Below are 12,102 nucleotides of genomic sequence, written 5' to 3' on the forward strand. Positions count from 1 at the left end.
ATAAACTACATCTGTCTCTCATATTAAAACTTTGAATAGCTTTTCTTTTAGCTTTAATGGACCTAAAAGTAATGGTCATAAATTTTATTGCGAATACATTATATATGTATACATTTACTCACCAGATATTTCGTTGCAATCAAACACACTGTGATTTGAGACGAGATTATAAATCTTATATACCCATTGTTTATCACATAAATCGGAATATGACATGTAATTTATTGATAAAATTCCTAGATATGTTACGTTTTAATCCGAAAATAACTAAGACACACTTGAGATGAGAGACATTATCATTATATGTAAAAGGAGGTAGGTACTTAAATAAAGAAATAGTAACCGGAAATTTGATATGAAAATTGGTAAATTATATTGGTATGCGAATTGTAAATTTTATTTAAACTTTAAGAGAAATGTCACAAAGTATTTCACTTAATTTGATGTAGCTCTATCATCATTATTTAACAACATATATTGTGAAAATTTGTTTCTAATATTTATAACCCTTCTTACGTGTACCTTGACATACAAATATATACGATTATATTATCTGTAAAGTCGATGCAAGGAACAATGAAAATAATGAAAATGATTATAAAAATGTAATCAAAACACTACACTAGCTTTTCTACCTTGTCCATGAAACAGTTCGTGACCACAGCTTGTGCAACCTAGTCGAACCGTCGTCGAGAGAGTTAAGGAATAGCTTATCTAAATTGGCGGTAAGCTCTATACTGGAATGAGAAACCAAGGCTGTATTATGTATTACACAAATGATCTGGTTGGGCGGGGACAGCAACCTGAGTGGATATGTGTAAATATTGGAAAGGGACCTTTATACAGGGCGGAAGCTTTAGCCCAGATTCTTATGACTTATGACAAGAGTGTAAGTTATACCCGTGTCACAAATCTCTGGATCTGTGAATTCATAAAATGCTAGGAAGTTCGCCTCTGTATTATACACTTTTTTACACATTTCTTACAGATTAGTTAATATGCAGGTAGGTTAATGGAACATAGTTAGTTTCAATAGATTAAAATAATCCCGAGATTCTTTTTGAATGATAAAATCGATAGTTAGTCACAACAATTAATGTGAATTGTTGTGACTATCTGTTTGTTACCAGTTTTCAGGACAAAACGGCTGAGCGAATCAGATTGAAATTTTATTATACTAATATTAAAAATATTATTATCGTTTCAAATAAAGCAGACGTGTACTACGTTTTTTAATAGATCATTATGGAATGGTCGCCCAGCCTGCGCTAACGATATACGCTGGAGCATCAGTGGAGGTGAGCGTGAGGTCAGCTCAGTTAGCCCATTGTGGCAAATTCACCAGAAATTTATCACGATAGGTTCCAGCGTACATGTGGGTTTTTTTTTTTATTTGTATAGTAATATCTGCCGCTTCTTTTGTGGTGACATCCTTTTGGCCTATTTTTTTTTATCCTGCAGATGTGTTCTATTGTTTTTTTTATTATTATTAATATTCGTAATACCCATTTACCTGTGGGTTACATCTAGTAACATAAATAGTTTTTTATCTGTTTGTAGTGTTTTTAAGCCAGACGATATAGACCATCAAGAGGACCCAAGCTTAAAAATATCTGGTCTAGAAATAAAGCAGAGGTTGTTAGGTAATTGGACATAATTATTTGTTAGTTACATATCTTTAAACACAGGGACAAAGAATCAATTTCCAAAACTTCATGCTATGCGGTAAGATATATAAAAGTTATGAAGATATTTTTTACATAACTAAATAAAGATTAAAATAATAAATATGGTATTAATACAGATAAGAACAAATTAATGAATTTACTGGTCTTTATAAGTTTTCACGCCAAAATCTGTTTTAATGCACATCTCGTGTGATAGACAAGGACAGACATAGTTCACAATTTAAGGCCGAGAAGAGCCGGGTACACCCAAACCTTGGAAGAAAGTTGCCAAAATTTTATTTTGAATGTGCAGTAACTAGTTATTTTATAGGTTTGTAGATATGATAGTTATTGGTATATAATATTTATATTATCACAGATTGTTGTGATAACATCAAGTATATTTACAACTAACTGTTCCCGCGACTACGTCCGCTTGGAATTTAACTTTATTTTTCTAAAATTAAAGTACCTTAAATTACTCCTTATTACATCAGCTACCTGCCAAAAAAAGTCTCGTCAAAATCGGTCCAGCCATTTCAGAGATTAGCCGGAACAAACAGACAGACAAAAATTGTAAAAAATGTTATTTTGGTATATGTACCGTATTTACATATATTCATATGCATGTACCTAGTAAAAAACTGTTATTTCAATATTACAAACAGACACTCCAATTTTATTTATATGTATAGATAGTTCACGAAACCACACACGTTACCGATATGCAGATACGTGTCTGAGGTATATGGAACCTACAGATGAGCAGTCTACGACTGTTTATATAAATTTTTAATTTCACCCCACTCTCCTTCCAGGTTATAGAAAAAAGATTTGAGATATAAAAAATAAGTATTTCCTATTTTCACAAACACATTTTTTTCACATTTGTTCATGTATTTTAAAAGTATTAAAAGGTATGCAATGTGTTAAATATATTAATAGTGAAAAGGTAACTAACAGATAGATAGACAAATTTTTGCAATTGTAATATTAGTAAGGATTATTATCATAAACCCACTGTAATTGTAAATCATGATATACAATATTAAAATATTACAACTTGAGCATAGATATCTGTACTTGTGATAAAGTCTTAACCTATAGAAGGAGGGGGGCAGGGGCTTGTTAGTAATATGGCTTAGATAATTACCCCATCATCATCATCATCGCAGCCCGGAAGACCTAATTACCCCATTGCTGGGGGGAAGGGGATTGTTAGTAACGTGGACTCATGACCCCATTACTAGCAATGTACCATGTCAGGTTGACCTCCAGGCGGTTCCCCCTGGAAACCATCGTGATAAATTCCTAGTGAATTTGTCACGATAGGCTAACTGACCTGACCTCATGTTCATCGTATCATCCTCCACTGGTGCCCCGCCAGCGTATACCGTTAGCGCAGGCGGGTGTACCATCCATAAAAAAAATTACCCCTTGCATTTGCTAACAATTTACCAAGTTAGGTTGACCTCCCTGGAAACCATTTTGATAAATTCCTAGTAGATCTGACACGATTGACTAACTGACCTGACTTCACGTTAAACATGTTATTAAAATCTTTCAAATAAAAACTTGTATTTAACTAGATATCAGTATTATTAACTATACACTACACTACAAATCAAACCCTTACCTCTACTGTACCTGTTAAAGAAAATTATCTGAAGTACAAAGCATTGCACCTTTAAAGTTTATATATAGTAAAAACTGCTGAAAGATAACAGTTTTTAAACTAATGCATAATTAAAAAAATATATTACAAATGCTACGTTTGTCGCACACATACATATGTAGGTATATGTAAGATTAGTCTATGAGAAAACAACTTTAATTATGATCAAACTTATTAAAATTAATTAGGGTCTAATTTTGACTACTCGTGATTAACACTAATTGTATTTATTATTCTACTAACTATGCCCGCGGTTTTATTCGCGACTATATTTTATTAATATAAAATATAGCCTATGTGTTATTCTGATGCATAAGCTATATTACTGAAAAGTTTCATCAAAATCGTTACAGTACTTTTTGCGTAAAAGAGTAACTAACATCTTTGTATTTTTTTAAATTCGACACAATAATTATTGTTATGAATAAATAAATAAATAAATATGTACAAACTAATTAATTAATATTATTAAGATGATTGAAGCACAGATAACATAATATTTTGAAGTAATTTGACATTGAAATGCAGACAGTGTTATTATATTATCCTATATGTGGTGCTACCAAATTGTGTTATGCAGATTGTATGCACGATTTTATACTAGCAATAGTTAAATATAAATCGCGTATTGAGGATAACTAACAAAAAAATATATGCATACATAATAAAAAACAAAACAATAAGCAATAATAATGCAAATAATTTACATGAAATTATAGAAGAAATTCATTGTGACTAGCAGTGAATGTATTAATCTGATTATTTTAAGTAGATGTCATAAAACTTAAAATCCATGAAATATAAGATATAGATAGTTAACTGATAGTATTCGTTTGTTCTATTATAATATTAGGCAGGTAGGTATCTCTTAATAAAAATAAATGAGTAGGTAATAAGATTGATTTATTTCTAATTCATTTGATTTTGATGTATAATTCAAACTACATACAGATCATGATTACATGCTATGGTCATTTCAGAGTAAATCACGACGGTGAATTACGCAGGTAGAAATAAATTATTAATATTATTTAATTTAGTGAAGTTCAGCGGGGAGGGTGATGACGGGGGAGGGAAGCAGAGAGGGGATGTCGATGATCTGGACGGGCTCACCGACGGCAGAGCCAGACTGAGCCTGGTTGATGTTCAAGATGATTTGAACGAGGGGAGCGCTGCTGGATTCAGGCTGGGCTTCAGGGGTAAGTTCAGGGGTGGGGGGAAGGACGACTACGGGAGGCTCAACGACGGGGGGGAGGACGACGACGGGAGGGTTGACGATGGGAAGCTCAACAACGGGGGGGTTGACAACGGGTGGGCTGACGGGAGGGTTGACGACTGGTGGGCCGACGATGACGGGAGGAAGGACGACGATGGGTTCAGGAGCAGGGGAGAGCTCGGGGAATTCGATGACACCGGGTCCAACGACGATGGGTGCAGGGGGAACTCCGACGGGTGAGGAAGGCTCCTCAATGACGGGGGGTCCGACAACGACGGATTCGATTCCAAACAGTTCCTTCAGCTGCTGTTGCAGGAGAGCGGCGGTAGCGGGGTCAGTGGTTGGGCTCTGGACGGCAGCGATAATGGCGGCCAGCTGAGCCTCGTCGGAGGCACCGGGTCTGTGGGCCGGGCTGGCAACAGCCACGGCTACCAAAGCGACAACAGCGACGAAAAGTTTCATGTTGATTCTGAAATTAAATTGCATATATTTAGAACACTGCTGTATTTAACAAAAATTTAAAATACTTAAGATTCCTTATCATCATGATGTAGCATTAAATTTTCTACGTGACTGCAAAATGCAGCGCAAAAAGAAATTTATGAAAAATATTATACAAACTACACCTAATAAATGTTAAATATATAATATATATATATATTTATAATGACTTACTTTTTAGTGAGGTTTAATCCGACTAATGGCTTTGAAAAATTTGACCCCACTTTTATACAAATTGTCTGTAAAGTATCATATATCACGGGGATCATTGTAAATCATTGATTGTGATAGATAATTGTTACACTTTTATGAATTAAATCTTAATTTACAATCGTTGGATAAGATTAGTACTTAACACATGCTGCCTCAATGAATAATTACGTAGACACGACTTTATGGCCATTCACTCTGTATTTAATTAATCTAATATATTTCATAGATATTATATTACACAGATAGGATATTACTCATAAAGTTGAAGGCGTAAATGTAATATTTAAAACAAAAGAAATATATTAACGCGTCTATAATGTTTGTTACTCACATAGGTACGAGATTTTTAGTATAATATACATACAATGCTACATAAACGTCCAAATAAGTAAAACATGTCATTAAAGTTTAACAATTTAATTCAATAAAGACGAGACTTGGACTCCTTACTCCTCAAGTTAATTTAAATAAATCCTATAGATATCCAATTATTCTGGTACCAGCATAATGGACTGAAATGCAAAGAGCTAATTAATATCTTTTTTAAATTTTATGTGATCAAATAATGATTATTTTATACATTATTTATTACTATATGAATTTTATTCCTACATTTTATAACTAGTCTTAAGTGTTAAAAACTAGTCTTAAATTATCTTCAATTATATAATAATTTTTATTAATATAGCAGGGTAATTATTACACAAGACAGGACATCAAGAAATTAGTCCTTCATCATTGGTCTTCTACGTGAAATGTTCTTTTGGAAGCTAAGTATTTTTTCACTTGCTAAGTATCGTTTCACTGTTTAATAGATTTTTTAATAATGAATAGTTTTCTGAAATATGCTCCACTGCGTAGCAATATAGCCGTTCCTATCTCATCAGTAAAATGAGGATGTTGGTAGCAGGTGTATATATACCCATAAGTGTACTATGTGCCTAACAGTTCAAGTATTTCGAACATATTAAATCCTGCATGACATTTAGGTCTAAACTCATCATTTTAGAACCCTGATCCTACTTTTTTGATACTAGAACAATTCTAAAAACTTGAAATTTCAAACAACACATTATTCTAACTTGAAATTTCATTCTACACATAAATATTCTCTTATTTATTACAATTAAATATCGAATATCCTTGTTAAAACAACATATCGGTAATATGTACCTAAATGTTGAATTTTATGTACCTTACATGATCAATATCTACACTTACATGATCTTTGTGACATTTATTTACAAAGATTTAGATAATTTTTTAAATTTGGATAAGAAGTCCAATAGTCTAATACTACGTGAGGGCGGATTTATGCAGTGTGTCGTAGCGATTAAACATTATTATAAAGACATTCATTTATGTAGATTAATTTATAATAAGTATATCAAGCTGAACTGGATTAAATTAAATTACTAGATACAAGGCATGACATCTTAGTCCTTTTGAACGCCAAAGCTTGAGTACCACGGGTGTTATATAGGCATATGCCACCCAATTCAAGCGGGGATCGAAATTACGACGGTCTGAGCCAAGTTTCCTTAGCAGTACCCTCAGACTAAAGTCATATCCGTCAGGCGGGAGTTGGCCTTCAGTCGCTCCACAAGTCCTTCCGCGGGTCTGGACTGAAATCTGCACTCACCCACTACCGTCCGGTGAAGCTGTAAAGGCCAGCTAAGGCCAACAGCTTTAGAGTAGTCCGAAAAAAAATAACATCAGGCGGGTCGTCTGTTTGTTTGCCATTCTAAGTACATATAAATAGGAAGTATTACTTAATATTTATGAATCTGTAAAATCCATATGTCCAATCAAATCTAGGCCTCATAATCTGGTGTCAGAAATAACTTTATATATTACATAAATTGTTAAAGAAATAATTAAACTAACCATAACGTCAAATATTATTGTATTCTCCATTCGATAATACTATTCAAGCTTTTTTCATGTTTAAGGCTATATATGTGAGGGCTCAACCTGATAAATTGGCCTCAGAAGCTACAGATACACCAATGTTTGTATATTCTTCAAAATACCAAAATAGTGGCATCTCTTCCAAGAAAAATATTATTTTTCTAGTGTATTGTAGTCATGCTCACTAAAATGTACTTGTGAGTGGTGATATGATTCTGGCTCATCCGTCATAGGGACTGGTCTGCTCTAATCACTATGACTGATAGTCCGCTTATTAATTGTTTAACCAGTTGGTTATATATTCAATATTTTTTCTATTTGAGTATTTAATTGAATTAGTACTAATTGGTGGTTTGTATTCACACACTTAAACTTAAAAATGTAAAGTAATAATAAAATTATATATACGAGCGGTAGATTAAAAAAAAATGTAATATATAAGTTTATTTGAATAAATGATTTTCTATTCTTTCTATTCTATTCTAAATAGAATGACATTTTAATATATATTAACTCATCGTGGTGATTGTGGTTGAAATTAACCATAATTAAATTATATACTATAGACAAATAATCAATCCAAACAATATTATATTTATGTTTAACAATATACATAGAAAAATATTATTTTTCTATATAAACTGTAAGTGTGAGATATTTCGTACTCATCCGTCCGCATAGTCCGCAAGTTTCGTATAATGTTTTGCTCACGTATTAATATATACATATATAATTATTAAAATAACATTTAATTAACCTAACATCTATATAATAGCTTCATTATTTTTATACCTGTTTGTAATACTGAAATAACAATTTTTCCATTACTACATGCATATGAATATAAATACGATACATACACCAAAATATTTTTTTTTACAATTTTTGTCTGCCTGTCTGTTTGTTCCGACTAATCTCTGAAGTGGCTGGATCGATTTTGACGGGACCTTTTGGCATGTAGCTGATGTAGGAGTAACTTAGGCTACTTTTATTTTATTAAGATAAAGTTAAATTCCACCGTACGAAGTCGCGGAAACAGCTAGTAATAAATAAATCAGAAAAGTCAATCATAATAAATGATGTAATATGTATATTAATATATTTATATATATTTAAATATATATGTATGTACATATACAAATGACTGTATATATATTATTAAATCCTTATTGCATATAAATGCACGCATCAAAGATTAACTGGTACTGAATGGCATTAGGTACGTCATTTCATTTGTCAATAAAATGTAATAAAAATTACAGATAATATAACATAATCACTTATCATTTAAGTAATTCAGCATATATCTCTATATTTAAATATAATTGTTCTAACTGACCCATTAACCTACACCACAGCATAAACATATTATACATAGTTGTCAACACCCTGACTATATCTGCTTATTTAAATTAAAAATATCAGTGATCATGGCGGTTGAAGTCTGCCGAAATATCGGGAACCCTATAAAAATAAAATGTGGTAACATTTCGTGGTTTTCCTAATTATACGTATAAAAATATCTTGCCTGTCCTCGTGGAACATTCCATATTCACATTTTTCATTAAGATCCTGCTTAGTCCTGAAAAGGAAACCTAAAAACTCATAGACATAATATCATATGAAGTCAGTCAGTTAATAAATAGCATACCTTCTCGAGATACTAGCTTCTTTAAGATTAGTAACGTCTATACGTTACTAATCTTAAAGAAGCTAGTATCCCGATGTATGTCTATACATACATCGCATTTATGATATTAGTATGGAATTCATAGGCATAACAATATTTTAGACTGCTGCCCCACCCTGTGGTGGGGCAGCAGTCTAAAATATTATGTAACTAGCAAACTATACCTGCCGTCTTACCCCGATATTTTTTCATACAAAACGATTACACCCTAAAGCACCCTGTATCTGCATGTTATTATTAGTGCCGACTGTCAAATATGAACTTTATGGATATTAAGTATCATAGTTAGTACTTCGATCATTTATTTTTTTAGCCTTGGTTAAGTATCTTACTAGTCAGAGCTTGGGTAGGGCAGGTGGGGCCTTACTCTGATCTACTGTGGCTGCTCCCGTAATCGAATTATGAATTAGCAACTATACAAGAACTTGCTAATGATGTTCATAAATATTAACATCATTGGCATATTTCATCAATACGGCGTCGGTGATCTAGCGGTTAAACACACCGCTTTACTTTCGATGGTCGCGGGTTCGATTACACGAACGGTGCTATCATTTGTATTCACAAGTACGATTATTTGTAACGATCAGGGTGTTTCCTATATATTTACAAAAATATACAAAATATCTAAGTATTTATATCAGTTTTCTAGTATCCATAATATAAACTCTGCTTACTGTGAGACTAGATGGCGCTGTGTTAATTGTCCACGATTTTTTTATTTTATTGGTATCTTGTACTTAATGTGTTAGTAGGCTTGAGAGTTGTTTTTCTTAACAGATGATAATGAAATGAAGGCTGGTGCTAAAACGTAACACCATGAAGGTAATCAAACATAGTTCTTGTTTCTTATACTTTATTCTTGTTCTTTACTAATTAATACCTTTTTTGTATTATCAACCAAAGCAAAATGGCAACAAATAATTATATTTTTTAAACATAATAACAATTGCCAATCGTGACCTCTTTTCGATTACGAGAGGTACCTTTACAATTTTACATAGTTTAGTTGCAGTTCATTATTTTTGCTATATTTATTTTCAAGGCAGTTTTTTATGAATTGAAATAGCAAAGAAGGTGACAGCTCATTAGATGGTAAGTGGCAACCGTCGCCTATACGAACTGCATCATGTGATGCTCTTGTGAACTGCATCATGTGAACTGCATCATGTGATGTGTATCCTTCACGCGTTGTCCGATGAACTGTGTTATGCCTTCGTATTCTATAATTTCACTGCCATATCCTTCAGCCAAAACCAAGTTTACAAGTTTATTAGCTAAAATATATGTAATATGTGATATAATTAGTATTTGAGACAGATACACGTAGACTAAATTGTAGAAAGTCTAAATTGGTAAAGTCGGTTATTTTAATATTAGTACCTACCTAGATGTGATTTCCAAAAAATGAAACACTGTTTGCATTGCCAAAGCATGCATGCGTTTTGTTTTTCAGTCTCGAGTCCCTATTTAAAGACAAAGAACCTCTACATCTCAGGTTTCAGCACTTTATGGAATTATTTTTAGAAAGATCTGAATGTTTTAGTTATTATTGTTTTTATGCCTTAATTTACGCATACCTTACGAAATAAAACAAAGATAGTCTGTGTGGATAACTTTTGAAGTTTTTTATGTTCAAATTTTCAAAGTTTCATATAAACCTATAAATCTAAAATCTAAACTATCTGTACTTACATATTTTAAAAGAAAACTCCAGAACTAATTCGTAAATTCAACTCGAAAGTTGTATTATTCCAGAGCTATTATAATCCTATTAACATTATAAACGCGAAAGTATTTATTGGATATTATTTTTGTGAGTATATAATAATATGGATGTTTGTTACTCTTTCACGCAAAAACTACTTAACGAATATTGATGAAACTTTACAGTAATATAGCGTATACATCAATATAACATAAAGGCTATAAATTACATGCGAGTAAAACCGCGGGCACAGCTGGTATGTAATATATACAAAGGTATATGCACCCGTGTGAAGCTACTAGTTAGTTAATATTTAGTTAGCAAACATATCTTGGTATTGTATTAGGTATGTGTATCTATAGAGTCCTATACTTAGTACTTTTAGTTACTACTACTAATATTTTATATGAAATACTTCAATAATTTTCAGAGTCTTTACCGCATTGTTGACACACTGAACATTGCACAAATATAGCTATAATACCTATTACAAGAATCTCTAATAATGTATTAGGCGTAGTAGTAGTAATAATGTATTAGCTTACCCAATTCTTATTAAATTGTATAGTGTACATGTACATAATTCCAAAAGGTTAGATCATGATATATTTGAACCATGTTTCATTCATTTACACATTCCTGTGAAGGAATTTATTTAGCAATATATATTCTTATTACTCAAGATATATACGTATAGAGTAGTTACCTACATATTCGATTAAACAAGGATCAGTAAGGGATGATGTATTAGTTAAGAAAATAAAAAGAAAAATATGTTTGGATTGCTATTTATTTGAGCATGTAATACAATATTGAAAACACAATCAAATTAGATATTTGACTATGAAATGTTTATCTATTGACACGTTTATATTTTTTAAGGCACGTTATGTACCATTTTGTTACATAATGTTGATATCCGGGATAATATGGGGTGACAGCGACTGTCACCTCATCAAGAACAACAAAACTTGTATGTTCTTAAGCCTGGTTGATGTTCAAGATCAGTTGAACGAGAGGAGCGCTGCTAGCCTCAGGTTGAGCTTCAGGGGCGGGCTGAGGGATGGGTTCAGGGACGGGGGGGAGGACGACTACTGGAGGATTGACGATGGGAGGAGTGATGACGGTGGGAGGGTCAACAACTGGAGGGTTGATGACGGGAGGGTTGATCACGGGAGGGGTGATGACGGGAGGGTTGACAACGGGAGGGATGACAACGGGGGGGTTGACAACGGGAGGGTTGACAACGGGGGGAACGATGACACCGGGAGGGGGGATAACAATGGGTTCGGGGGAAGGAGGAAGCTCGGGGAATTCAATGACACCGGGTCCAACGACGATGGGGTCGACGGCAAGGAGCTCCTGCAGCTGTTGTTCAAGGAGAGCGGCGGTGGCGGGGTCAGTCAGGGGGCTCTGGATGGCCTCGAGGATGGCAGAGAGCTGACCATCGTGCAAGAAGCGTGCAGGGCTGGCCACGGCCACACCCACCAAAGCAACGAGAGCTACGAAGAATTTCATGTT

At 33.4% G+C, this 12,102-nt stretch overlaps 2 protein-coding genes across 2 annotated transcripts; both read right to left on the minus strand.

The window, feature by feature from the left end:
* Positions 1-4,378: 4,378 nt before the first annotated feature.
* LOC131852861 (uncharacterized) lies at positions 4,379-5,020 on the minus strand. The gene has a single exon (XM_059203598.1). The coding sequence runs from the start codon at positions 5,018-5,020 to the stop codon at positions 4,379-4,381; it is 642 nt and encodes a 213-aa protein (XP_059059581.1).
* Positions 5,021-11,374: 6,354 nt separating this feature from the next.
* On the minus strand, positions 11,375-12,102 carry LOC131852938 (uncharacterized). Its single transcript, XM_059203691.1, has 2 exons — positions 11,847-12,102; positions 11,375-11,723 (listed from the first exon to the last, which is right to left on the minus strand). The coding sequence occupies exons 1-2, from the start codon at positions 12,097-12,099 to the stop codon at positions 11,563-11,565; spliced, it is 414 nt and encodes a 137-aa protein (XP_059059674.1). The 5' UTR covers positions 12,100-12,102; the 3' UTR covers positions 11,375-11,562.

This window comes from Achroia grisella, unplaced genomic scaffold (assembly GCF_030625045.1).
Source record: "Achroia grisella isolate CSIRO2021 unplaced genomic scaffold, CSIRO_AGI_Agris_v1 utg869, whole genome shotgun sequence".
Taxonomy (NCBI): domain Eukaryota; kingdom Metazoa; phylum Arthropoda; class Insecta; order Lepidoptera; family Pyralidae; genus Achroia; species Achroia grisella.

What these genes read in the sequence shown, in the direction of transcription:
- LOC131852861 (XM_059203598.1), bottom strand. Translation starts at nt 5,020, where the DNA reads ATGAAACTTTTCGTCGCTGTTGTCGCTTTGGTAGCCGTGGCTGTTGCC.
- LOC131852938 (XM_059203691.1), bottom strand. Translation starts at nt 12,099, where the DNA reads ATGAAATTCTTCGTAGCTCTCGTTGCTTTGGTGGGTGTGGCCGTGGCC. An exon ending in CATTGTTATCCCCCCTCCCG is followed by an intron (nt 11,724 to 11,846) that starts GTGTCATCGTTC and finishes TCAACCCTCCAG; the next exon opens with TTGTTGACCCTCCCACCGTC.